This window comes from Dermacentor albipictus, chromosome 8, assembly GCF_038994185.2.
Source record: "Dermacentor albipictus isolate Rhodes 1998 colony chromosome 8, USDA_Dalb.pri_finalv2, whole genome shotgun sequence".
In the NCBI taxonomy this organism is placed as follows: domain Eukaryota; kingdom Metazoa; phylum Arthropoda; class Arachnida; order Ixodida; family Ixodidae; genus Dermacentor; species Dermacentor albipictus.
Genome location: NC_091828.1, coordinates 122,023,912 through 122,050,678, shown reverse-complemented (window position 1 = coordinate 122,050,678; position 26,767 = coordinate 122,023,912). Strand labels below are relative to the sequence as shown.

Genomic DNA, 26,767 nt, shown 5'->3' with positions numbered 1-26,767 from the left:
TCTTAAAACGGTTGCACCCTTTGGGGTGTATATTTGTCCCACAACAATAATCGTCATCTGCCTTGCTTGCGTTTCCTTTCTTGAAACTCGGCGCTCGCTACTTTCCTGTCAAGAATGCTGCGTCACACTGATAACGCGCATGCCGTTCGTGACTGGGAAGTACTGGGCTCGCATCGTTAAAGAAAGGAAACGCGGGCAAGACAGATGACGATTATTGTTGTGGGACAAGATACGCCCCAAAGGGTGTAAATTTTTCTAAGAGTGAATGCTAAACCAAAAATATGAATTTCCTGAGAAAAAGAATGTAACAAAGAAAAACAAATAACTCCGCCATCGGTCGCTATCACAAAGAAACGGCAGTTATATATTGTGATCAAGAGGAGGAAGACACTTTTATTTTTGCCGCCTTCAGGGAGCACTGCGCAAATTGTCAGTCTTTGCGCCGAGTGTTTTGCCCTCTCACGACAGATGGCGCCACCGCCCGTCCACCAAGAAAATGTGATCGGTTTGCCGCAGGAAAAATCAAAACTTGATCAATTCTTCGCAAGACAAGGGATTAATGCTACCATATCTTGCGAAATGTCAACGAGAATTAGCGCGGTTTAAACGCGTGTCATGTCTCCCTGATGGCAACCCCTCCTTCGCAGCGCTAACCCTGACCGGCTCGTCGGTTGGGCTATGGTTGGGCCCTGGCAGCAGAGGAAACGAGATCATAGGATAAAGAGCCAACATAACCACATTGCGGCCGGGCCAGGCTGCCTTCCATTTAGGCTCGTAGAATTTTTATATCGAGTAACAATGTGTTTTGCCAATGAAACAATCCTGTGCAACGCGAATTCTGTAAAAAGGAAGAAGAAGGGAGTATCGGCTGCATCGCACGATTTCTTAGTTTTGCCTCAAGCTGTCTTATCCAGCGTAATCATCCGCTGCATGCGTGCTGCATCCGTGCGTGCAATGCATTGTTTGCAACAAGATGGTCAAGCAAGCTGAGGTAGTTGTTCTTTCTTGTTTTCTTTTTTCGCGCCAGAACACGCAATTTTTATACCGCGTTAGAAATGCTCTAAACCACACATTGCATTGCATTTCACAAAAATACAACATTCGTTGTCTCACTTGCAATCCGGATGATGTAACAGGAAGTGATAAGTGCATTTCCACCATCGCTACGTTTCCAACTGATCGAGTCATGTTGAATTGTTCATTATACGACAAATGCGTGCCAACACAGTCGACGGCATTAAGTTTCTGGACCACGGTGGATGAATATCAACATATGGTGAAGAACTAGCAGACGAACTTCTTTTGCGCACTAGGTGGCGCCTAGGAGGCAGTTCTCAAAATTCTGTAAGACTTTCCAAAATAAAAACTTCAATAGGTTTAAGTTTAGTTTTATTTTTATTGTCAACTTTGTTGTCTGAAATTATCACACTTGTTACAAATTTTCAATCCATGCGATTTCCTAGATAGCGCTGCCTGTTTCTCTACTTCAATGCATTGGTTATGGCATTGGTTGCTCCGGTACCTCCACGCGTATATTTCTGCGCATGCGCAGTTCCCAAACCGCGACGCCTGATGCTTTGGTTGGTGACGGACGACGACGTCGGGTCCGAGGAGAGATGTGCGTGCAATGGTTTTTCAGCGCCGTAGGAGCGTAATCTGGAAGCTGGTTCGCCCAAATTGCGTCGCAGCGGAGCACTTCACGGGCTTCGCATGTGAATGAAATCAACCCGACGAGGCCGCAAGGCTTGACAACATCATCAGCCGCCGTCGACTGCCAACAACCGAGGAGGTGAGAGGGCTCGTTGGTTGGCCCAGTTAGGTTTAGAGCCGCGGTCCGTCACTCGTCGCATATTTTGAACCACGAGCGTGTGGAAATCGGTTTGTTCAGCCCGCGAAGGTGATCGAAGTTTTGTCTGATGTAAACAGTTCCGGCTGAGCGCCTGTTGTGAGTCGCGCTCGCTGTCCTTTGATCGCTGTCGTGCGAAACAAGCAACTCGTTCGGGTGCTGTGCTGTTGACACTGCGGCGGTGGCGGCGACATTTGGAGTGTGTCATCGTGTCGGCTCCGCGGCACTAAAGTGTTACGTAAACAGCGTAAAACGCGTCTAAACAAGAGGGCATCCGCTCGGCCGTGCTTCGGCGTCTGTCTCGCGCGTCAGCATTGGCCCACTGCCGCAGTGATCGCGACGCTAATTGAATATTTTAGTCGATTGTGAGCGAGCGAGTGAGTGGTGGCGGCGGGCGAGCGAGCGAGCGTCCGACCTTGGGTGTTGCAGGAATCGCCTTGCGTGCAGCATTTCTCCTTTTCCGCTTTGCCTCTGGCGAAGAGCGGCTGTCAGCGGTGTCGCAGGTGAGGCCGTCGCATTTATTTTGTTTTGCGCCAGGTGACTAATAACCGCGCCTCGTCGCCGGGTTTGGCCTTCCTTTCACGGACTCTTGCGAGCTTGCGCCGATCGCTGGCGGTTCCCGCCCCCCTGCTCGCTCGCCCACTTCAAAAAGCAACAGACACGCCAACGACTTCGTCGTTGGTCCCCCAACCATGGCAGTAGTCCGACAGAGAGAAGAGAAATAAGAATGGATGGCGTAACGAAGTCGTGCTCGAACATCTAGACCGTGTCCTCACGACGCGTTCATCCTCGTATGTCGCGAGTCTCTTTTGCGGCCCCTAGTTGCTTTTGTTCTTACTGTTCTTGTCGTAGCACACCCTCCCCTCTTCCGGCCCCGCCGGCGGTCATAGCAGACGAGTTCCTTCTGCATCATTTCACACATAGCTCGTCCCGCGATTGCCGCGTAAGCCCCCCGGAAAAGGAGCCGAACACGTACTAGCAGTACACAGCCACTGCCGTGTGGTGCCTCGACTTGAACGTGTTCCACTCGCAATTCTTTCCTCCGCTTTAATTCGCGAGCTCCGCTTAAAATAGCGGGCCGCGCCAACGTCGGAGCGGACTTGTGCGCCGATAATAAATACTTCCCTCCTTCTGCCGCCACCACTGCATTACATCCTACCCTCTTTCCTTCTAACCGCCGCGTCGTCTGCACTTACTTTAGATCTGCGTGCAAGCAACAAAGGAATAACAGACGCCCTATTTATATGTACCCCGCAGGTCAGTGGCCTCGCCTGTTATATACAACACACACGCACAACTGCAACGTTTTCGTAACGTCTTGCTGACGGCGCACGATTTCGTCTGGAAAGCTCTTCACCACAAATAACTAGAGAAGGGCTTGCTTTGATTCCTGCTGCTTCGCAGTTGGAAAATGTCATTTCCGTTTTGTTCTCAAGGAAGAATCGCGACATATATTATCGACTTGTTCAACTTGTTGCTCTGTAACTTGTCGTTTGAGTGTAGCGGAGCCATAACACTGGCGTCATGTGGCAATTCTCTTTTTCTTTTATTCAAGTGTTCGCCTTTCTTTTTTTTTTTCTTTTGTACTGACAGCAGCATTGAATGTGTCTGTGCTACTGTCGGTTCCATTGATTTACATTCAATGGCAAGGCCTTTTTTTATTTTTGTGGTCGGGTTGCTTTTGCGAGGCTTGTCAGGCTGTGCTGGCTTCGTCGCGTGCTATTGTTCCATATTTGCTTGTGTATGGCAATGAGTGTTTGTGACTGATGGGGTGACGTCACCTGTCTGGCAGGCACACAACAGCTCGCAAGGATGTAATAATTCATTTGGAAGAGTTCCATGTCTTCCGGTCCTGACAGGTTTCCTCTTGAGCCATGTTGCTTTTGTTTTTTGCCTGTGCTTCTAGATGCAGTTGCTACGCCCACTTCAGGGATTATTGTCATCCTTTGAACAAAAAAATGTGGGTGACTAATAATACCCATGCCACATGGCTAATATGAATTTAATTCATTCCAATTGACCTGGAAGCGATTACGTAAGCTGTTCATCCCGGGTATAAAGTTGGATGCACGTTGAACTGTATGAAAGTGCCCAAACACATTATCATTGCCAGCATTTGCGAAACTAGACGGTTCAGCCTGGATCGCCCTTGAAGTGTGTTTCTATATCGCAAGCTGGCATGAAAACCCAGAATGTTGTAACAACCTTCTATCCTACCACACAGTGTTACACTTTCATATCTGTGCTTACGGTTTCATACATCATACAGTTCTTTTACTACAGGATCATGTGGAAGCTGTTACTTTCTCACTTATACGAAGATGCTGCCTTCATTGTGTAACCTGGGGGGCTTAAAAAATTTGTTTTTGTGTTTGTTAAACAACAGTCAGTAATAAAGTCTTCGGTATCAAGAAGCAGCATGAATAGCAGTTATGTCCCTGTGCTGTTGTGGGATCTGTTGAGGTTAAGCATTGCACGAGTGCCATAAACTTTAAGGCGTTAAAGCAGGTAGTCTCACTTTTTATGCCCATTCAGATTGAGTATAATGTGTTGTTCATTTTGTAGTGGACTCAACATAATTTAATTGCTGGTAATTTGAACTTATGATTATAATGAGGAACACAGCCATAAACTATGATTGAAGGATTATTCGTCAGGCAAGGGTCATTTTATTTTCCGCATATTTGATCTTCAGTCTGCTACAAGCATAGTGTCGTGCTATAGTGCCACACAATAAGTTGCCACAAATTTAGCAAATCTTTATGCTTTAAGCTTACAAGTAGTGCTAAAAAATAACACGGACGAAAAGGACAGGCACTATATTTAAACACTTGGAAGCGAGTTGGCAGCTAGCCTTGGCAAAGCAACCTCCTCTGACACCACCCCTCCCTCATTTTGGAGCCCATCTGTGCGTGGACTATTGGTAAGCAGACTGTCCAAGGTTTCCTGGCCTTGTAAGGCATTGTTTGGCCATCGTCACTATTGGCCCTTATTACCCATTCTCAGCTCTGCACTCGCCCATACTCTTAGCGTTCTCTGCAGTTAGATATAGCTGTTTGCCTATCGTGTGGTGAGGGCGTATCTCCCAGAAGTCTCTCCTTTATACTTCTCATAACTAGGCTTCAAGATTGCCACGTGATGCTCTCTCCTAGTTTTCTTTTGTTTATTTGTTTATTTTCTTCACGATTCCTGCACTGGCTGAGCCACCATATTTGCAGGTGCCATAGACCACTAGCGCCTGAGTGCCCTCCAGTGATCTTTTAGGAAACTCTGCGGAAACCATGACAACTGCAAGCAATTTAGTTGTGTTGTGGTTATGTCAGCTTTGATGTCCCCAGATGCTTAGGTGGCTGCTGTAGAACTATGAGGCCAACAGGTACCGACTATCTTTGCGGCTTCCAAAAATGCACGATAGCATTGTGCTCTCTCAGAAATATATAAATGATATGGCTGGTATGTGAAGTGCATGCTTATCTGTCATGTGCGTTACCTCCTCCCGAAGGTACAGGAAAAAGGACGTTATGGTTTCTGTTGGTTCTGTGACGGTAAATGGGATTGCCTGTGGCCAAGGAAATTTGGGAACCTCCATTCTACCCACTGATGACAGTGCCTGCACACCTAGTGCAGTCAAATCCCGATATATTGAGCACAAATATAACATTATCGGATATAAAAAAAGGATCTTTTGCAATCAGATGAGACTACGTTATAACAAGGTTGGACTGTAGTAGCCATCTAGCTAGCCACGTATGCAAATGCATGTGTACTCTCGGCCTTCAATAATTGATTGCTCTAAAAAGAGCTTGAGAAAAGATAATGCACAAGATTTTAGAAGCCTTTGCCATATAAAAGAAAGTGGGGTGATTTCTGCGTTTGTGAGCTCATTTTTGAAGAGAAACAGCTGGTGTACCATGATGATGATTTGTAAATGTATATTTAGTATTAAATGATTTGCAAGATCTTTTTGTTGTTGTTGCTAATTTGTGAAATAGTTATATGTGTCAAATTTTCACAACAAACATTATGGTTTCTTCCTCTGTTTCATACTTGTCAAACAATGCACAAAGCACTCATCCCTTCTTTACACCCTCCACTCTCTGTAATTGTGTTTTTGGCGCTAAATTCATGAACGTTCAACACAGTGGAATCTATGTGAATATCGCCGGCATGGTAGTCTCACTTGGCACATTTTGTAGTGTAGCTGTTTTTGATCTGTGATGCTTTCTGCGGAATAACTGCTTCATACATTACGACCACAGCTCGTAGATGTAAGGTTATGTCAAATGACATACTTGCGCACCTTCATGCTTCCAGTACGCGACATTCATACGTTTTAATCGTAGGCGGTGCAATCTGGTTACCGGTTGCAGAAATGTGCCACACCGCTCGTATGGTTGTAAAATGGTTCAGATCTGCAATGCCTTCTGCATTACGAATACGTAATATTATGCTACATAAAACTGTAAGACTCGACGTTACATCTACAGGTGATTTACAGCAACGTTTGTAATCCTAAATAGAACTCAACTGAACTAATTACATCGCACATGCCTGTGTCTTTCCTTCATATCTGGCCCACTAGTTTTTGGTCATGAATTCGAGCAGTTAGGAAAGTCTTTGTAGGCAATGTAGCATTGAATTGCCTGTTATGTATGAAATGTAGTAAGTGGTTGTGGTTGCCGTCTGCTTCATATCCTATTGCAAGTGTGATTTCTTTTTAGTACTGGTACACAGTGGATGACCTGTATTAGTATTGACCCGTATTGATGCTCTGTTGTCATGTGGTACCTGTGCCAAAAGCGATGACAAGCAACGCTTCTACTTTTGTATTTAATTTAATTTATTTTATTTATTTCCAATGCCTCAAAGGTCACCGAGGGTGTGTTACATGAGCCACAAAGTCTTAAACTAATGACTGCTGACAGTGATTGAGCTTTCGCGCTGTCACGCCACAGGTGCCAGCATGAGCAGCGGCAGCACGGTGACGCCCCCTGGCGTCACGGGTGGGCCAAGCACGGCGGCCAGCGTGGCGAGCTCGTCGATGCTCCCCGTGGTGCTGGCCACGGCCAACATTACGGCCGAGAACGCCAGCCAGGTGTTGGAGGACCTGCCGCCCACCTTTCTGCAGACCACGGGGGCTCAGGCCCTGTCCGGGGCCTTCGTCTGGACCGCCCTCATCATCACCTGCCACCAGGTGAGCACAGCTTGAGAGCCCCCAACATGCCTGTGACTCTTCATTTGCGGCCATAATTATAACCAGACTGGCCGGTATGAATCTGTACAGTCAAACTTCAATATAACAAACAAGGACACGATCAGTTGTTGAATGTAGCAACATGAGTCTTAAGTATTTCTCACCCATATTAGAGGGTAACAAAAGTGCACTTATAGTGAAAAGCAGATATAAGTGCAGCGGAGGTGGTATGGTAGATATAAGCGACCAGAGCGGAGACATAAGCGGAGGGGGCCCAATTCTGTGACAAAGGTGTACAATGCATGTATCATGTTGCTCAGGTCTTGCTCATTATCCTAATGTTTGTTCATTTGTTGCCGTTTATTATGTCATTGTCCTGTAATATGCTTTCTCGTTTCTTATTTGTGCAGGTAACTGCCAATTATAACCATTTACGTCGTATTATGTGCAGATCTACCAACACCTGCGGTTCTACACGTTGCCGACAGAGCAGCGCTGGATTGTACGGATACTGTTCATAGTGCCCATCTATGCGTTCGACTCGTGGCTTAGTCTGCTCTTCTTCCGCGAGAACTACTACATCTACTTCAACAGCGTTCGCGACTGGTACGAAGGTGAGCTAAGATCCTTGTTATGAAAGCAGTGCCTAGCTATCTTTACCGCCCATCTAGTTTCTACCATCCTTGCACAAAGGCAGCTGAGCTGTACTGACCCTTTGCAGTCGTGAGAATTTACCACTTTGCAGTTGTGCTGGTCGGGAACTAGTATCATGTAAACAAACATATAACAAGCTATTTCATTAAATTTTCTTTATTGCTGAGGCTAATGTACGGTGTAGTCTCCAGCCAGCTTCATGTTGCACATACGGCAACTTTTATGATCTTATCGTAAAATGCCCAATTTTAGTGCTTCTTTTTTGGTTGTCGTATTGACACGAATAATTTAACGATATTTAAAAGTATTTTCGCCTCGTTAGGGCATGACTTATTCCAAAAGAATACAAATACAGTTCCTGACCAATCTATTATTGCCTGACCTTTTGTGCCCTTCTAAAATGCTTGGCCTACTTGTACAGCAGCGGCACCAACTTATCGAACCAGTGGATAATTTCGATCACCATTGCGTGAATATCTAATGAATACGCTTTGTATGCATTTGTGGCACAGGTAATTTTAGCTGCGAATATATGCAGCAGAATGCCTGTTGACAGCATTCCCACAGCATTCTTACAGAGCATATCCTGTGAATGCTAAAACTGGCAATGTCTATAATGTTAAAAGTATTTTTAGTATCTCTTGCTAAATGATACTATTCTACGACTGTAATATTATACAAGATGCAAGATCGACAGGTCTAGCACTGGCGAACACCACAGAAACCATTTTCTCTAGGGTGCTCGTTAGCGCTTTCTACTTGCGGAAAGTGTAACGGCGACATGAAAAACGTTCTACGAAGCAAAAAAAAAAGGGAGAGAAGGAGAAAGCCTTGGAGGCAAGTGAGCGCGCTGAGACGCTTGTGTCTTTTTAGAAAGCAGTTATAATGCAGGTGAGAGTTTAGGCGCAGTTTAGGCCTCTGGTGTGCTAGCGCAGCAGCAGGTGTTCCCTTTCGCCCACTCTGTTCCGACAAGGTGTGCTCATGACATGGCATAGCAGCCAATGGCAATGCGATTTTCGGTGCCATTTGCTGCTATCGACAACAGAACCCGGCTTTTTCGCTCAATGGGCCATTCGATGCTTACGCATCAGAGAGAAGGCAGAGCTTGTCAGGTGAACCCGACGTGGTCTCTTGGCTCCAGTGTGGGAGAATGCAGAGAAGGAGCGTCGCTTGCTGACGCTGCTTGAAGCAGAGGGATAGTGTGTCTCCGTCGGCTGTCACGCTCACCTCCTGGCACTATGGTAACAGGGCATTCAATTTCTTGCACCTCATCCAGTAGTAAACAAATTAAAAAAATTATTCCAGTAGAATGATTCCTAGACAGCGGTTTCAAACTTCCAGTGTATAAAATTTGCGTTGGGGGGTTGGGGGGGACTGGGGAGAAGGCACCTTTAACCCAAAGTTCTGGTGGTAATGCATTGCAAGGCCCTTTCTGCTTAGTTTCAGAAACTACTGTTCTGGCATACTATCCCCTCTTTGTGTTCACAGAATGTGAACAGTTGGGCATACTGCACTTTTGCATTGTGTTCAACTACCCTTTTTTGTTTCTCTTTTTACTGAAGGCAATGTCATTTTCTTTTGCACCTGTCAAAGTCCATTATCAGGTACAGACCCCGCCAAGCCTTTTGTGGCTTTCAGTCTGTGACCTCAGCAGTTTTGTGCATGCTAGTATGTACCATTATGCCGAAATAAAATGAATGAATAAATAAATAAATAAATTCATCTACTTGGATCTTTCCTGAAGTACTCTGAATGCTTGGTATAGCTGTGTTTCAATTATCCTGACCTCTCCGTTCCAGCTTTTGTGATCTACAACTTCCTGAGCCTCTGTTATGAGTATCTAGGAGGTGAAAGCAACATCATGTCCGAGATCCGGGGGAAGCCAATACAGTGAGTGGTGTCTATTTCTTGAAGGCTTCATTCGATGTTGTTTGTCCATCACTAAAATGGACCTATTGGTGTTGACGTGAAGAGATTCTCATCTTTTACTAAATACAATATTTATCCAATTCTAATGCACACCATATTTCCTGAGAAAATGGGATCAAAAGTTGCCTGTGCCTTACAATCGCATACAGTACCAAAACTTTGTAGGATTAGCTAGTGATGCGCATTCATTGTCAAGCCAAATTCTGCAGGTTTTTTCATGTCATTGGAAAAATTGGAGGCAGGCTACTTTCTTGATGCTACAAAATTGGGTGACCGTTACCTCCTTCAGGCAACAAATAATTCTATCCAATGAAAACTTAGTTTTGCCACAGTGCTTGTATCTCAAGTTTACGGATTGTGGACTCCGTGTTAGATCAGTCTAGGAACATCATGTGTGAGAACATCAACTATTTAACATCTAGCATGCATGGAAGGTGCCTGTGCAGCTATGTGAAACAGTGAAAAAAAAGTGGACCCACTGCATGATGACATAGTGATACTGAGAGCAGATGCTCTGACATCTACCTTCCAACTCGTTTGACCAATATGCCTTGCACCCGCCGTGGTTGCTCAGTGGCTATGGTGTTGGGCTGCTGAGCACGAGGTCGCGGGATCGAATCCCGGCCACGGCGGCCGCATTTCGATGGGGGCGAAATGCGAAAACACCCGTGTGCTTAGATTTAGGTGCACGTTAAAGAACCCCAGGTGGTCAAAATTTCCGGAGTCCTCCACTACGGCGTGCCTCATAATCAGAAAGTGGTTTTGGCACGTAAAACCCCAAATATTATTATTATATGCCTTGCACAGAGGTCCAGTCAGGAGGGTTTAGCACGTTTGCTATTGATTTTAAATGTTATTATTTCTATAACATTATAGCTTTTGCTTTTCAGCTTATTTTGGCATGCACGATTGTGCACACAGCAGGAGCATCTGAATGGGTTATATATTTGGGTGCAAAAGATTTTCGTACCTTGAACTCCTAAAGAGTGGGTGGTACGATAGATTTGAAGATGTGTCAGGATTGGGTAAATACAGTACTCCTGTAGATTTTATTTATTTATTTATTTACCCTAAATACAGTACCCCTTTAAGTGCATTGCATGAGGGAGGCAGGGGGGCGAACACAAAATTCTAATAACCGATCTAATGATAGTATATGAGTTACTTACTGCAGATTAGGTAGTTAGGTACTTGCTGTTGTGGCCAAGTGGGTGTGACGTTGTCTTGCTAAACACGAGGTCACGGGCTCAATTCCCGGCCTCAGGTGGTCAAAATTAATCCTCGGCCCTCCAGTGTGGTGACCCTCACAACCTGTTTGTCAGTGTGGTAGAGTAAACCGAACTGCTTGATGTTTGGATTTGATGCACCCTCACTATGGATACTTAGTAGCCATTGCGTATTGAATATTAAAGCAAAACATAGCATTACTTCTAATTTTGCTTGGTAGAGGTCCTCCAGCCTGCCTTGCAGAGCTTCCACAGATATGTGCCGTTTCAACAACTTCATTATCATTCACCCTCACTTATTCAGCTAAGGGAATTATACGGAAATCGTATGCAAAGGTTTGGATCCCTAGCCATGGCTATCTGGGATCCATTCTATATAGTACACACAACGTGAGAAAATACAAACAGGGCACAGAAATGGAAACTAAAGTTTAGCATTACAGAGAAGTCTTGCAAAGTCCAATTTTAAAGAAGCATGGAAGTTGGGATTATATTTCACATTGTCAGGAAGATTGTTCCAAATAGTGGATCCAACACTACAAATCCATCTTTTCCCCTATACATCTTTATCTTGTATGCATAAGAAATTACCATGTTGCGTGTTGCTCCTCGAGGAAATAAAGAAAGAAGAATGAAAGGAATAGTTGTGTGAACGGTACTCTCATGTATCATTAGAGCCGGCTTAAATATCTGATAATCGTTTTTAATACATTGTTGTTTCTTTTGTTGCTTTAGTGACGACATGCCTGTTCTCTTTTCCAGACAAAGTTTCTGGTATGGTACGTGTTGCCTTTCAGGGAAAACGTACACCATTGGCTTTCTCCGATTCTGCAAACAGGTATGCGTTTTTCATGCGCTGAATGATGCTTTCTTACACGTAGCACATGGCAGTGGCCTTAAGAGGAAGCTTTAGCTCGGGGGCTCCTACCTATATATACTACATGGGAAAGGAGAAATTGTTTTTCTAGGCAACCACTGCACCAAATTTGAGGTGCTGTTTGTTACATTTCAAAGAAAATGTTTAAATGTAGTTACTGTAGGAAGCGAATTTCCTATATTTAAGCCGTTGATATCTTAATAAATATTGTTTAAAATTGCAAAAATTGGGAATAGAGGACTATCAAGTTTACAACTGCGTAACTCGGCAGTGAAAAATGATATAAAAGTTATGTGCGCATTGTAACAAATCCACATAAAGCTGTAAATTAATAGGCCAAGTTTATCCACTTCAGACGCTCTAACAAAATTGCCAAAAATTTGCGTGTTCGAAAAAAAAGAATAGAAGCACGAAGTTTACACATCCGTAACTCTGCACCAAAAAAAAAAAATACTGCAGTTCCATAAACTGCAACTATTAAAGAATGTCAGGCGAACAAATGTGCTTTCAGAGTACAAGTAAAATTTATGCTTACATGGGTTTTACAAAAGTGCTCATCACAAATTGGGGTGTAATTCAGAGTGGCTTATAACTATAACGCATTGATGTTGTCCACTTTAGATGTCTCAGGAGGTTGGTTCAATTTACAGAACAATTATGGTAGGGATGCTGCAGAGATGTACCCCCACTCCCCTGCGTATCTTATTTTTTCAAGAACATTTACCAAAAAAACATTATTGCCTGTATCTAAAATTGGCCCTCTTCAGTGAGCATATTTTAGCATCTACACTTAGCATCTACATGCAACAGGCCTCATCAAAATCAATGCCGTGGATGCCGGGAAAAACAAATTTTGCATGCTCGTGTATTCTCCTGTGTACATGTGTTTAAATAGGAGCTCCTGAGTTAAGGCTTCCTTATTAATCCTTAGAACATTTGACGCAGCACAGCACTAAACAGTTTTCATCTTTTGGTATTCCTAAAAACCCTCAGTGGCGTGTTATGCTGTGAAATAGATGCCAGCAAACAGTAACAAAATTATATTAGCTAAGAGACCTAGAATACAAAATGCTCGTAAAGAAACATGAATGCAATTCTGCCAGAGCCAGTAGCTTTTAGGCTATAAGGTCTATGCGCGGCGGAAAACGCTATTTTGGTTTCAGTAATGCATTCGCATGTGTGAAAAGTTTGGTGCATAGTTTGGTGCCTCGCAGCTGAGTGTATGAAGCCGGCTCAGTGGTGAGTGGCGACAGTATCTAGCGTTTACTCAGGATTCAGGGCTCCAAAAATGTTTGCAGCCAGCTGCGCAATTAAATTGATATGCATTAACGAAGTGAAACTCAAACGCAGTCCACAAGATAACATAGTCTATGCGTACAGAAAGGGCATATGCAGGGAATAGTACTTTGAACAGAGTGCACAAGAGTACAACTATCGGAGTTGTGAACATAGCCTAATGTGTTACGTAAGCTAATTCACAACCACTCACTACGGGAGGCATAAAAACTGCGAAGAAAATCATAACAGATTGACTTGAATGATGCTGGACCAATTATGCGTCAGGCCATTTAACTAGGACTGCAATTTTTTTTTTTTTTTTTCAGGCGACCCTGCAATTCTGTGCAGTAAAACCGCTCATGTCTGTGATCACGCTGATTCTACAGCCCTTCGGGAAGTACTCCGATGGAGACTGGAGGTACGCAGCCACTCTCATCCTCTAATCGTCGTCATCGACCTGTCCGCTGCAGGACAAAGGCCTCTCCCAGTGATATCCGATTTCCCTGGCCTTGCGTCAGCTGACCCAATCTTATGCCGGCAAATTTTCTAATTTCGTCACCCTGCCTAGTTATTTTCCATCCTCGACTGCGCTTCCCTCTCCTCGTCCCCTCTACCCCCTTGTTTTGGAACTCTAGTAGACCATCAATTACTATCACATGGCCTGCCCAACTCCTTTTTTTTCCTCCGAATCTTGTGTGAAATGTCGGCTGACCCTATTTGCTCTCAAACCCGCAGTGCTGTCTTCCTGCATCTAGTTTGATGTCTTAAATTATGTATAATCTAAGGATTAACAATAACTGCCTTTCCACAACCATTGGTCGACCACCCCTTTAACCCTTTCTGAATGAGGCATATAAGTACCGAGAAAAAAAATGTTTATTTTCTATCAAAATGTGCAAGACACTTGACGCATGAGCATAGTCAACAAACAAAAAAAAATATTTTGCAGAAATGATCTCGGTAATAGGGGGAAAACCCCAGGCAGAAAACTGGAAGTGGACTCCACCCCGAGTCACCTAACGCTACATTTTGAATTTGTCCGGGCAGCTCTCATCACGTGTGGGATACCAGTACAGCCAGAGATCTGTCATTGGTCTGTCTCCTCTGACAGTCCTTTCAAAAGAAAGCGGGTCGCATGCCATACTTTTTCTTCCTCATCTCGTGTTTCTGCTTCAAACCAACGAATGACGCTTCCTGCCTGTCATTCAGTGTTGGTTGAAGACATTTAGCCAGAAACTTGGTACTCAATGTTGAAACTCTACAAGATATTTTTTTTTCTGATATGTTACCTGTATTGAACACTCGTAAATGAAGGGTTAAATATTTGTCTATTTGGTGAGCAAAAAAAATTGCTTACTGGCAATCAAAGTAATTAATTGCCCAAGCTGCACAAATGATTACATCACTGCATAATGCCTCATATTTTTAGGATTCGGAGATGTCTAGGTCTCATTGTTATAAAGATGTTGAACTTTTCATTTTCAAATGAAACATCCTTTATTCTTTTTTAAAGACGAATAGGTTGTTTCAGTGACTTCTGTGATGCCTCGAAAAGAGAAGTGGTGCTGGAATTCGAAGATGGCTCAAACTCTGGTCTCTTTCTTTCATGTCAATGCTTCCGCTGTCACTAAAAGTGAGCCGCTAGTGATTTTAGGTCTGCGGTATTTCTAAGTAACCTTTCTTCACCTTTCAACAGTCGCTGCTTGTGACACTATGCGGGATATATGGGATCATCACTGCTAAAGAGGTCCTCACCAGGTTTGGGCATTGCAAACAGACAACCCCGGTACAAAGATGACACGCTGACGATCATGTCTGCAAAATACCAAACCCGTTGCACGGCGCGAAAACAGCCGGGCTGCGATTTTGTAGTCATGCCACTTCCCAATGCTAATGCCTTTTCAGAGATCTTTACCCACTCACGCATGCAAAATAGTGCTGAAAGGCATTAGCGTCAGAAAATAGCATCAGAGATCAGAGATCAGAGATTCAGAGATCTTTACCCACTCACGCATGCAAAATAGTGCTGAAAGGCATTAGCGTCAGAAAATAGCATCACTACGAAATCTTGGTCCTGAAATTTCAAACAGGAGCTCGTATTCGAAAAATCCCCACTTTCTACTGGCTAATCAAGGTCACACGCATAACCGCCTGTTCATCAGATGCAGTGCCTTAAACATCGCTGGCTATGACGGCACATGTCTTCGGTAAATCATCCAATTCAGAATGCGCTAAGCCACCACTGTTGTGGTGCTTGGTGCAGAAAAGAAAAGGGAGAATTAGGAAAGGAGGCAGTGATTGCGGCACAAACATTTCTGTTACTCTCTCTGCTAATGCAAAAACCATATTGAAAATTTTGCAAGTAAAATACCCTTTAAAGTACATTCTGTAAGGAAAAAAAAACCTTCGATGTATAACCAGTATTTCCAGTGGGGCCTGTTGTGTGACTCCTTAAAACTTTCGGAACTATATCTGTTTATGGTGGATAGTAATGGAGTTGTGTAAACCTTACGCTTCAATTTGTGGGAGGTTACTTCATTAGCAATTCTAGGAAAAAAAAGAAGAAAGAAAACACTTCAAACCCTAGATTAGAATTCTTCAGCTGGTAGTCCACAAAATTTAACTTTCTCTCATAAGTGCGACAACTTTTACTCAGGTCAGTTGAACAGCCACTGAAGGAGAGTATTCTTGGAGTTGAGCATTTTTTATGTGTTTGTATTGAGTTTTTCATCAGATGAGCATTTCATTTGAGCATGTCAAGTCTTTTAGTTGAGCAGTCGTCTTTTCTGTTCATGTTGTCCGCTTCCTTTTCTACCACTTCAGCACTCCCGTTTGTAAAAAACTTTGCACCGACTAGCCCACCAACTTACTATAACTTACTATACGGAAATTTCATTTCAACTTGTGTTGAGTTAAGCATTTCATTTCAATTTTGTGAAATTTCTTTGGAATTGAGCATTTTTTGTAGTTTACATAGCGTTTCCGTTGAATTGGCCATGAGCTTCAGCGTCCCGTAACACTGGCTTCTGTTTGTCCATCCGTCGCGTGTGCAGGCCAGACAGTGGCTACCTGTACATCACGATAATCTACAACATCAGCGTGTCACTGGCGCTGTACGGCATGGTGCTGTTCTACTTTGCCACCAAGGACCTGCTGGCGCCCTTTGACCCCGTGTGGAAGTTCTGCACCGTCAAGTCGGTCATCTTCCTCTCCTTCTGGCAAGGTGATGACCGCGTGTGCCGAGTCCCATTTTCGCTTTTCAGAGGACACGTGAGGCATTTCCTAAACGAGTGCTTATACTACATACATTCAGAAGAAACATGCGCATCAGCCTGGCTAATTTCTTTCTGGGCAACGTCGACGCACTTAACCTTACTGCTACACGATGTCTGCAAATTTTGCTGTGTCATGACATCGTGATAATGTTGATGCCAAGCCTGTCGTTTCAAGACAAAACTTCGCTATCAAATTAAGGTACCTTATTGCAATCTTTATACCTGCTATGTGTCATCCTTTTATATGCAAGAAGCCTACAGTAACGGATAAACATCTACCAAAAACATGTTACCTAGTACTCCCTTAACACTACAACTAGGTTTTCCGAAAGGCAGCTTTTTTGGGGGGAGAAATTCCATAACGTCTCGGCGGGGGCTGCTATAGTTGCGCGTGTGACCAGTGTTTCACGCCAGTTTGCACTGACCGTGCTGGTTGCAGGGGTCTTGCTGGCCGTGCTGGAAAAAGCGGGGCTCATCTCGGCCATCAACGCCAGCGGCATGGCCAACACGGCCGCGGCAAGTGCCGGCACCGTGTCGGCCGCCTACCAGAACTTCCTCATCTGCATCGAGATGTTCTTTGCCTCGCTGGCGCTCAAGTACGCCTTCCCATATCGTGTCTACGTGCAGGGATGCCGCGCTGATGCCCAGGGCCGTTCGGTCACCATGCAGAGCATCTCTTCTAGCCTCAAGGTGCGTTTTTGACGTTGCGCTGCGTCATCATCTGGTTATGTCTGTCGTAGGATCTCTCTCTGGTGTAACATTATGATGATGTCGGGACATCAGCTGTAGCATTCGGAGACCAACTTTAGTATCAAATTGAAATCTTAATGGTGTTTTCTGATCTTTCATAATCTCTGATCGTCATCTTTTTATGTGCAAGAGGTCTGTCTCAGAGGTCATACGGCCTTGAACGTACATCAAGGCACTTTTAAATTGCTCAAGAACTAGACATAGAGTTAGAGAGAGAGAGACCTATTTGTAGAGCTCCACCCCCCTCCTTGTTCCGCCCGCAGGAAACGATGAACCCGAAGGACATAATGAACGACGCCATCCACAACTTCCACCCGCAGTACCAGCAGTACACGCAGTACGCGGCCCCGCCCAACCGCCACCACCACCTCGCCCGCGGAGGGGGAGGAGGCGGCAACAACGACGACTCGCTCCAGGGCGGCGGGGCGCGGGCCACGCACTCGACCAGCGCTGCTCCCTCGGTCAACGGGGGCCGGCCACCCACGCGGGGCCGCAACCCGGCCTACAACGAGAAGACCACCCTCCTTAGCTCCGACGATGAGTTCCAGTGAGTTCACGGCGACGGCGATGGCGCCAGACGACAAGCCACTGCTTCGTCTCCCGCCACCTCCCCACCCCCACTTCTACACATGCACGCGCGCAGACGGCGATTCCTGCTGGCTCACTGATCTCTGATCTCTCTCAGTGTTTTCACCCACTCTTTCGGTTCTCGGCGTTTCTTGCTTGGTGTCCGCTGTTGGTGGTCCAGGCGCTTTGAAATGTTTTCTTCTTCAGCATTAGGTTGGCTGAGCAAAAGAGTAGATTCCTTCATAGCAGCTGTTTGGTGGCGAATGGGCTAGCTCGTTGAGGGATTCGCACGCATGCCTAACGAGGCAGTCTCGCTTTTCAAAAGCACGATGACGAAACTCGCTCAATTTTCGTAGAGGGAAGCATTTGGGAGCGAATGATGCCCACCGTGCTCCCGACAGCACTGAAAAATTTGACGGCCAAGGACTTATGAGAAGCAAGCAACATGGCGCGGAATGAGGGCGTTCCAAATTTTTTACAGGTTTTCTTGCAGTATTTTGACGGTCACTTTTTTGACAGTCTCCTTTTTGCCTTAACAGGCCGTGGGCTGTACGTGGGCCCGCCAAAAGCAACATTGTGCATCCCAGGGGTCATTTAGTCGCTTCAGATGTTAAGTTCACAAGGAGCACATTTGTGCAGTGTTATTTAAAGAAAAAGTTTTTAGAACACCTACGTGTGTTGTCAAACCGCACTAATTTAGTCAAGAAGCAGTGCCGGAATTCCTGCCAGAGGTCAGAGTTTTCCATGAATGAAAAAAAAAAAAACGTTTTGGGTGCAAGGGAATCTCATCCTGTGTCGAAATGGTTTATTTGTTTTTGTTCAATAACTGGTTGTCGCAGGTAATTTGCATACAGTGTGTCTAAAGTGGCAAGTACTGCAGCACAGCTTGCATATTCTAGCTGAACAGTTTGTGTGTAGTCCTCTCACAGAGCATAGCCAGAGAAACTGCAAGATGACTTGGTAAAAAAAAAAAAAAAAGAATTGGACTATCACCGCAGCTGCTAACACATTATGCTGACACCAACGCGCATTCATTTTAGGACAGACCATTGCCTTTGTTAGGGCTGTGCCGCAAACTTTTGAATTGTCTTCATGATGGCTTAAAAAGTCTGGTGTCACACTCCTCACACTCGCAGTAACACGACCACGGCTGGAGCCACGCGAGCAGGTTGTGTTTCATGAGTGATCGGGTTCTGTTCTTCCCTGTCAGGGATGCGCCGTACATTCACGCATGTAGCCCACAGTGTAAATTTTGCACATTCAAGTACAGCGTGCGAGCTACATGAGGATTTTGCTTAAAAATTTTTGGAACTTTGAAGCCTGCACCTGAAGGCAAAATTATCTTACAAGCACAGTGCACATCATGCTTATGCTGCATTACACTTCATCAAGGGAGAACCAGTGCAAGCTGTTTTATCTCATTTTAACTGTCTCTTGCAGTTCCTTCCGTCAAGTTCTTGCCGGATGAGTTATCCCTACTGGTTTTCCTTCTTTCACCCATGCCACTCCTTAATTTCCGAGCTGCGTTTGCTATTCCATATTTCGACCGGGCTTGCTTGCAGGATCTCCTGTGTGGCTATACTATATAGCTGCATAGTCTACAAGCTGTGCCGCCTCTGTGTTATTGGGACACTGCTGCCTTGCGAAAAGTGCTGGAAATCTGCGGCACACAGTATCTTTGTGGAGCCAATGTTCGTGTTGCAATGTCTGCAGCATATATTGTTGCTACCTCAGGACCATCAAAAGATTGACAGCTCTTCTGCCTAGGGCATTAAGTTGACGTCTGTTTCTTCTGTAACCCTAACGAGAGAGTACTGTCAATCTGTGATGCATTCAGGAATCCGGTGTTTTGCTCATGAACTAGAGCCTTAAATAGCACAAAACCCAACTTTTCCCCTGTAATAAGAGTCAAAATTTCACCCATTTTAACCGTTTGAGTTGGAACTACAAATGAAACCTGCCTCGGTAAGCCTACTTAACTTTTTTTTTGTTTTTGTTTTTTGTTTTTTGCGGACGCAAACAAAGCTGCTTATTTTGTTCTGCTGCCCCTCTTGATCAACATCTTTGTTTCAAGAACAGCTTAAATTATACTCAAATGCTTCTTGTGTTTCTCATTTTTACTACAAGCAACTACCGATCACGCGATGAGATATTGACGCCCTTTTGACGAGTCACAAAGGCAGGAGCATCGCATGCTCGGAACTTTTTCCTCAGCTGCTCCCGAGACAATCCTCATGCCTGCCGTGGCACCACTGAGATTAACATCCAACTTTTTGTTGTTGCTAAGCACGAAGTCGCGACGCACACTTATTGCGCACACCTTACGCGATCACTACGTGCAGTCTTATTTTCGTTTCATTCTTTTCGTTGACTCGAACTTGCCACACGCTGTCGGCACGTTGGCCACTCACGAGAGATTATCATGGCGGGGGACATCGTCTGGAACGAGTCTGAGCCAAAGAAGGAAAGAAGGTCATTCGTGCCGTTGTTGAAACTGCACGTACCCAACTCTAAAGCAATGGCTGCCAGCCCGCACGACTATCTAGAATCCGGCTCGAAACTAACACAAAGCCGAGTTGTTAAGGGACGGACCGTGCTTGCCATGGGCCTCCCACAGTCTTCTTAAGCTAGCTGAGATCCACTCACCAGCTTACTCTAGACACTTGAATACCTCTGGTCACATCCCAAGGTTCCTCGGAAGCCATTCACATGTTGGCTAGGAAACCGGTTACTCTCAGAGTCTGGCCACGACACATTTTGCGCAAGCAGACGACGCGCCCGCCTCTTCTGGCAGAGGTTGCCTCTGTGGCCTCGTTGTTGTATACATTGTTGCTGTTGTCATATCTCTTGTCTCTCCGTTTTGTTTTTTCTGGGTGTCCTCTCTTGTCCCTATCGCATAGGCATGTGAACAGTTGTGTCTCGAAACCACCGGCACCGAGGAACGGTTGTGTTCTGCCGGATCTGTCTCATCGACGGCACGAGCTTTTGTCTAGTCCTTGCAAGCACTTCATTTCTGTCCGAAGGGCCAAGCTTGACAAAAATCAACTTGGCCCTGCCTTACATATAGGTTGTGTACAACTTGGGTACTTTCACCTGCTCTGTTTTGTGTCTTCAGTGTTGTGTTTTTTAGCCATGTGGTGCAGAACACTCGTAGGTAGTCTGTCGACGCTTATTGGGAAATGTTTCAGCTCCCCGTCGTGTGCCGTCAGGGGCGTCAAATTACCTCGTGACCCGATGCATGCCTGACTATAAAGGCTGAGATGCAGCATGTAAATGCTGTAGCTACAGTGTGCAGCAAGCTTGGCTGTGCTGTTTTGTCGTCACTTTCGAAGCCCTGCCACGATTGACGTGGTTTGCCACAGGAATTTTTCCCAGCTCTCCTGTAGCACTCCCAATAGTGCAAAGTTTGAAGTGAGTAAAATGCTTTGTCCCTCTAAATCTTGAAGGGTGTTTGGGACACCAAATATTTTGCAGGCACCCTTGTGTGTGACCCTGTGGCAGATAAAGTTGTTCTGAGCAAGTAGCTTTGAAACTTCCAACAAGGACTACAGGCAGGATGTAGGTCATTTAACTGTAGTTATAATAAATAAAATTGACATTGCCTCACCAAATTGGTGATCGGTAGGCAGTAGCATTATAGAGCGAACGCATCAGGTCAAAATGACTGCTTAACCATCAGCACTGAAGCTGCGGCCGACTTCTGTTCGTGTGTCTACAAAGAAATGTGCTGCCAAACAATGTGGTAGTACTGTACTGTAATGCTGTAACTATCTGTACAGTACATGGAACTACAGTCTACAAGCAAGTGTTCTGCATCACTTCGGCGCTGCAGTGGCCTCGTGTAATCTCCAACTGCTGCACCTAGTGCCGTCATTGTCTTTTTGTTGTCACCACGTGTCCCTCCTATATGTGCTTGGCTTCTCTGTCATCACTGTCCCGTGTGCCTATTTTTGAGCGAAGTTGTGGATTAATTGAGAACCACCTGTTCGGTGAACCGCCTATTCAGTGTGCTGCTGGAATTTGATGGGAACGCGTACAATGCTGTGCTTGTTGCTGGGCAAACAGGTTTCAGCTTGGGAGTACTTTCTTTATTGCTGGCTTTGCGAGCGTTTTGACGATGTATGACTTGATAGGAACACGCTGCGCAGGAAAATAGAAACACTGACTGAGGCTAAAACGTGCTTAGTTAAACGAAATCATGGCATCTAATTATATTGGCTGTGAATGATACATCTTTAAGCTTGTAACGAAATGTCACAAAACTAATGGAATTCGTAATGTTAAGAAGTCCGAAAAAAAAATTATGGCCCTTTGGTTAAACTTCTTTCTGCTTGCTTTGTTGTTGCCAAATGGTTGTTTCAGTGCTTCTATTTTACTCTTACAAGACTGGAAGCTATAGATTAAAAACTGTGAGTGCTAGATTTGAAACGGGAATGAGTGCAGTGTGTTTTGAATTGCGTCACATTTTTGTGCTGTTTTCTTTGGCAATGTGTTTTTCCATACAGGTCGTTAGCCTAACCGGCTTCTGGTGTTGTTATGCCATCGCTGTCATTGTGGACACAGAAGGGTCAAGGTCTTTGCCAAGGAATTCACAATTTGAAACAATGTTTTCTCTCTGAACAACAAAGCAACGATTCTTTTTGGTTATATACTATAATAGTTAGTCATTTCCAGTATAGACAGGAGGTGTTTGACAGCGTATCTTCGATCACACACTTGTGCAACTATGAGCCCTGGTTTCAGGCGCACATCAACAAGTGTTGCCATCACCTTTGTATATTTATGACTTTTTGTTTCTCGTGCTTTCGTGTGCCATTGTCTAAACCTGACTCAATGTCGGGCTCTTTTCCATACAGTGTACTGCTGATAGACCAAAAACTAAGCAGCCAAGCGTTTGAGAGCGCTACTTTCTCCAATTTTACATGTCGATTTCTGAAGCCAAATTTGACATGTCTTGTTTGACTGGATAATGCTGCATTGCTGATACAAAACTGATCATACAATATGTTTTAACTTTTTTTTCCCCTTTCAAATTTTGGCTCACCAGTAGTCCACTGTGTGTGTCATAACACCACTGCCATCTATACCTACTTGTCATTTGCTTTTCCATTTTAGAAAATCTCATCGGCCTTTTTTTCTTTCTTTCTTATGCTTTCGGTTAGTCTGTGTTTCCCTAAATTCTGAAGTTTTCATCAAGTTATTTGCACTACTACCTTCATATTTAAGGAAAGTAAGAAAGGAGTGCAGGGGGTCACATCGCTGTTGCACACAGATAGTACTTAAATGTCATTCAAGTTAAATTGCTTTGCTATTTAATTTAATGAGTTTATAATTGAAGGCACTAGCTTACAGGGGAACATTGTGAGAACTTGTGCTTCGGATATTGCTTCATCGCATGCTTTTTTGTTTGCACTACGGGCTACTATCTGGCGGGCTTCTAACGAAGGTGATGTTAATTAGTTGCTTGCAACAAGTTTGTCAAATGTTTTGTAGGCACAACAGTTGAGCAAAAGGTCGCACTGCAGCTTACCTGGAAAAAGGACGGCTCACAGTGGCCATTTGTGACTTTCTTTGGGCCACTGAGTGCAAAGCATGTACTTCTAGCTAGTCTAATTTTAAACAGTGAAACTTCTGAACAACCACCTCTTCAGTAAAGAAATTTCTGGTGGAAACTGGTGAAGCCAGACAGTACGTACTGTGCAAGACACAAGAGCATGGAGGAACAGACAACACAGCGTGATTTGCTATTCTTTATGCTATTCCAGAAGGTACAGGTCTAAAGAAAAACAGACACCACTGCACCTATGGCATCTGCCAGCGCTTGTGTCGTCTGCTCTTCACTGCTCTTGTGCCTTCTGTGCCAGCACCATTTGGTTTTGCATCCTGTACGAACTGACTACAATGGGGCAGGGACCAGTGAAGCCAAACAGTACTATACTACAAAATCACTAAAGCAGGGAGGAGCAGACACAGTGTGATCTGCTATCCTTTATGCTATTGCACAAAATTCAGGTGTAAAGGAAAGCAGACGACATGGCACCTGTGGCGTCTGCCAGCATGCGTGTTGTCTGCTCCTGCTCCCTGCGCTAGCGCCACTTAGCTTTGCATCATGTACCAAACCGGCTCTGCAAGGATGAAATTTGGCACAGGGACACCCTGAGCACTTGCTGAACCGTGTTCAGTACACTTACTTGGGTGCGGCTTGAATATGGTAAAAGCAGTCACCTAAGAAACTCACACTTTGCACACGTACTGCATTGTATCATGTGTCAGCCTGGCACTATCGGTTTATGCAACTTAAACTGCGCCACTTGCACTGCCCATATTTTGGAATGCCGCTTTCTTATTGGTGCACGCAAAGCATGTGGGTGTGATATTGCTCTCCAAATGCAATGCATTGTTCTAACGCAGTAACATGTACACTAATCTGTACAGTCGGCATCAAAAGTTCATGGATCATGGGAAATGAGAAGAGGCTGAACATTTCTGCAGCCTGGGCATGTGGGCTGGCATTCAGATTTACAGCCTGTATTAATGTGAACAACATGTGCGAACATCCTAATGTTGTGTGGTTTTGTTGGCTGCCGTCGCAAACTGCTCAGGAATTCTGCATTTTCTCAGGCCATGCAGTCCGTGAACTCTTGACGTAGACTGTTTGCGCACGGTGATACATGCCAGCAGAGGCCTCTAGGGGGTGGTGTCGGCTAACCATCTTTTCAGAATGATGCAGCGAGGCAACGACGCATGCCGTTTTTAGAAAAACAAGTGACCGGGACGGACTTCGCCGCTGCTGTGTGTCAACTTGACCGTGTGTGCTGCCTGCCTGCTTCAGTGCATGCCTGCCTGCCGGCTCTCTTCCTCGGTTGGGAAGGGCGTTCGCTTGCACGTGAAGCCTCTCTAAAGCAGAAACAATGTGGAACTGCAGTGCAAATTCTAATACAACCAACGTGCGCGTGCGAATTCAAATTGCTCCTGACACTTGTCGTCGTCTCGCCGCCGACTGCCTGGGTCGTTGCGGGGCACATCATCATCCACCGTCACCGTCATGTCGGGTGTCATTGTCTGCATGAGCATGCGAGTGCCCTTGTTGCCTGATACTGAGCTGTGCTGGCCGGCAGTCACCGTCTCATCCTGGCGCACGCAGTGTAGCAGATACATGTTTTTTTTTTTTTTTTGTATCGCCAGCCATTCTTTTCTTTCTGGTCTGTCACAATAAACGCGGAGAGATGCGGCATAGAGCCGGTGCGAAGGAGAAACCGTCCTTGGCTGGCTAGAATGACATCTTTTTTATTCATGAAACATTCCTTCATGAAATGAGCATTTAGTCTTATCGTTTTTTTTTAAAAGCAAAGTTTCTAAACTGTTTGTACATGCCCGGTAATGTGCAATGAACGTTTCAGTGTGATATGCAGGGTTTTTTTGACCGATGGGCTGCAAATTTTGAGAAGTTTTTTGTGATATGTCGCTTCTGTTGTGTTATAGAGAAGAGAGCCATGACTGAGACAGTTTTTTGTTCCTGTTCTATGCTGCATCTTAGCGGGTCTTCAGAGAAACATGTCTATCAGCCTGACAGGGAAAAAAAAAAAGAAATCGGTTCTGAAATGTTGCATTACAGTTCATTTGATGCAGTCCCATAAAACGAACCTTGCAATGTCACTGTTGTATTAGGCAAGAAACAACATCCATCCATGCGTTTTTACACTCCGTCATCCATTTTGCATCACCAAGTTTATCATTCACCACTGCCAGTGGTTGATCACTTGTTGTACAATGGGAGCTTATGGCTGAGAAAAATATAGCCCATTTACTTGTTGCGAATGTTCATAAGAAAGATTTGCGGTTTGAAGTTGCCCCAGTGTAGGAACAAGAAGTAATTTGAGGGCAACTGTTTTTAATCAGCATTTTGAGGAAATTCTGCTGATACTGGCAGCTGTTGAACAAAAGAAGTTTGTAGTCGAACATAGTAGCTCTGCCATTTCCTGAAATCAAAACTACACCTAACTTGCGTTTAGTTATAGGCAGTTTTGGTACTTGTGGTTTGTATCCATGTAATGTGTTATCTACCGTGTTGGTGCAAATGAAAAGTGGCTCTGTTCACCCCTTTTTTCCTTTTAAACAAATTTTTGTGTGCCCTCTCGCTTTTGTAAGTGTCTGTGTGTGGCAGCATGAAATGGCAGCTTTGAAGGCGAACACAATCGGCTCGTCCACGGTTGGAAGACAGTGAGTGGATGTTGTTAAATGTTTTACGATGAGATATAGTTGAGCAAGAGAGGTCAGCGTTTGCTGAAAGGTTGCAACTCGAAGGAAAACTCCGAGGTCGAATGGGTGTTTCGAAAAATGAGGGGTGCACAGAGGGACTCTTTGTTGACACTTTGTAAATAGTAAAAGAAGCTAAAGAAAAAAATGTGGCGATCTGTCTTGTGAAGAGAGCCATTTTATGTGCTTGTGTGAGTATAACATGCTGGTGTAAATGGAATTCGATACGTTCACCGCCTCCGTGCGTGACGTTTGCATCCTGAAAAAACATTTATGGTATGCCACTCCCCCCCGCTTCTTTTTTTTGCATGAATGCTATTTCAAGTTTTCAACATGTATGACAGCTACTTAAATTTTGAGAACAAATGCCTGAAGTGGAAAACTTTTTTTTTTTGTCGCATTTTGTTTAGTGCAGCATGTGACGTGCTTTTTATGAGTTCAGTGTGCAGAGGTGTTTGCTGGGCCTTCTGTCGAGACCGCAGCTCACGCCGAATCTCTTCCCCCACTTCACACAGCTTTAGTTTGGGGGAACGTTGTTCTTGCTGGCTGTTAGACTGCTGCTAGAGCAAGAACTGTGTATAGATATAATCCAAGAGAGATGTTATAAGGGATGCTTCGGTTCACTCGTGTGAAGGAATCTGGGGCCATGGGAAAGGGGAAACTGCGTGACCTTCTCTAACTGTGCTCTTTTTTTTGTGTGTGTGCTAAGGGCTGTGTATATAGTGTACGTACACGGAGATAGGAAACCGTGTTGCACATGTCTGCAAATGTTTTTTTTTCCCCTCCCCGCCTCTGCACTTGCGTACATGAAAATGCTTCAAGTGTATATCTGAACAAAGTGTGTTCTGTATAGAGAGATGTTATGCTGGTTATGCTTGTATAAAGTATATAACCCAAATAAAAGCTACGTACTGA

General features: G+C 44.7%; 1 protein-coding gene across 2 annotated transcripts; it reads left to right on the top strand.

Annotated features, from left to right (window-relative positions):
- The first annotated feature begins 1,552 nt into the window (after window positions 1-1,552).
- Window positions 1,553-26,767, top strand: Tmep (Transmembrane endosomal protein). 2 transcript variants are annotated; one of them, XM_070524380.1, is made up of 10 exons: window positions 1,553-1,789; window positions 6,802-7,040; window positions 7,492-7,654; window positions 9,494-9,584; window positions 11,612-11,687; window positions 13,331-13,422; window positions 16,058-16,227; window positions 16,719-16,969; window positions 17,293-17,576; window positions 24,317-26,767. In XM_070524380.1, exons 2-10 carry the CDS (start codon window positions 6,810-6,812, stop codon window positions 24,351-24,353), a joined length of 1,395 nt encoding a protein of 464 aa, XP_070380481.1. In that variant the 5' UTR covers window positions 1,553-1,789; window positions 6,802-6,809; the 3' UTR covers window positions 24,354-26,767. The 2 variants fall into 2 exon arrangements, with proteins under 2 accessions (XP_070380481.1, XP_070380482.1); XM_070524381.1 differs by lacking the exon at window positions 1,553-1,789 and adding an exon at window positions 2,228-2,349.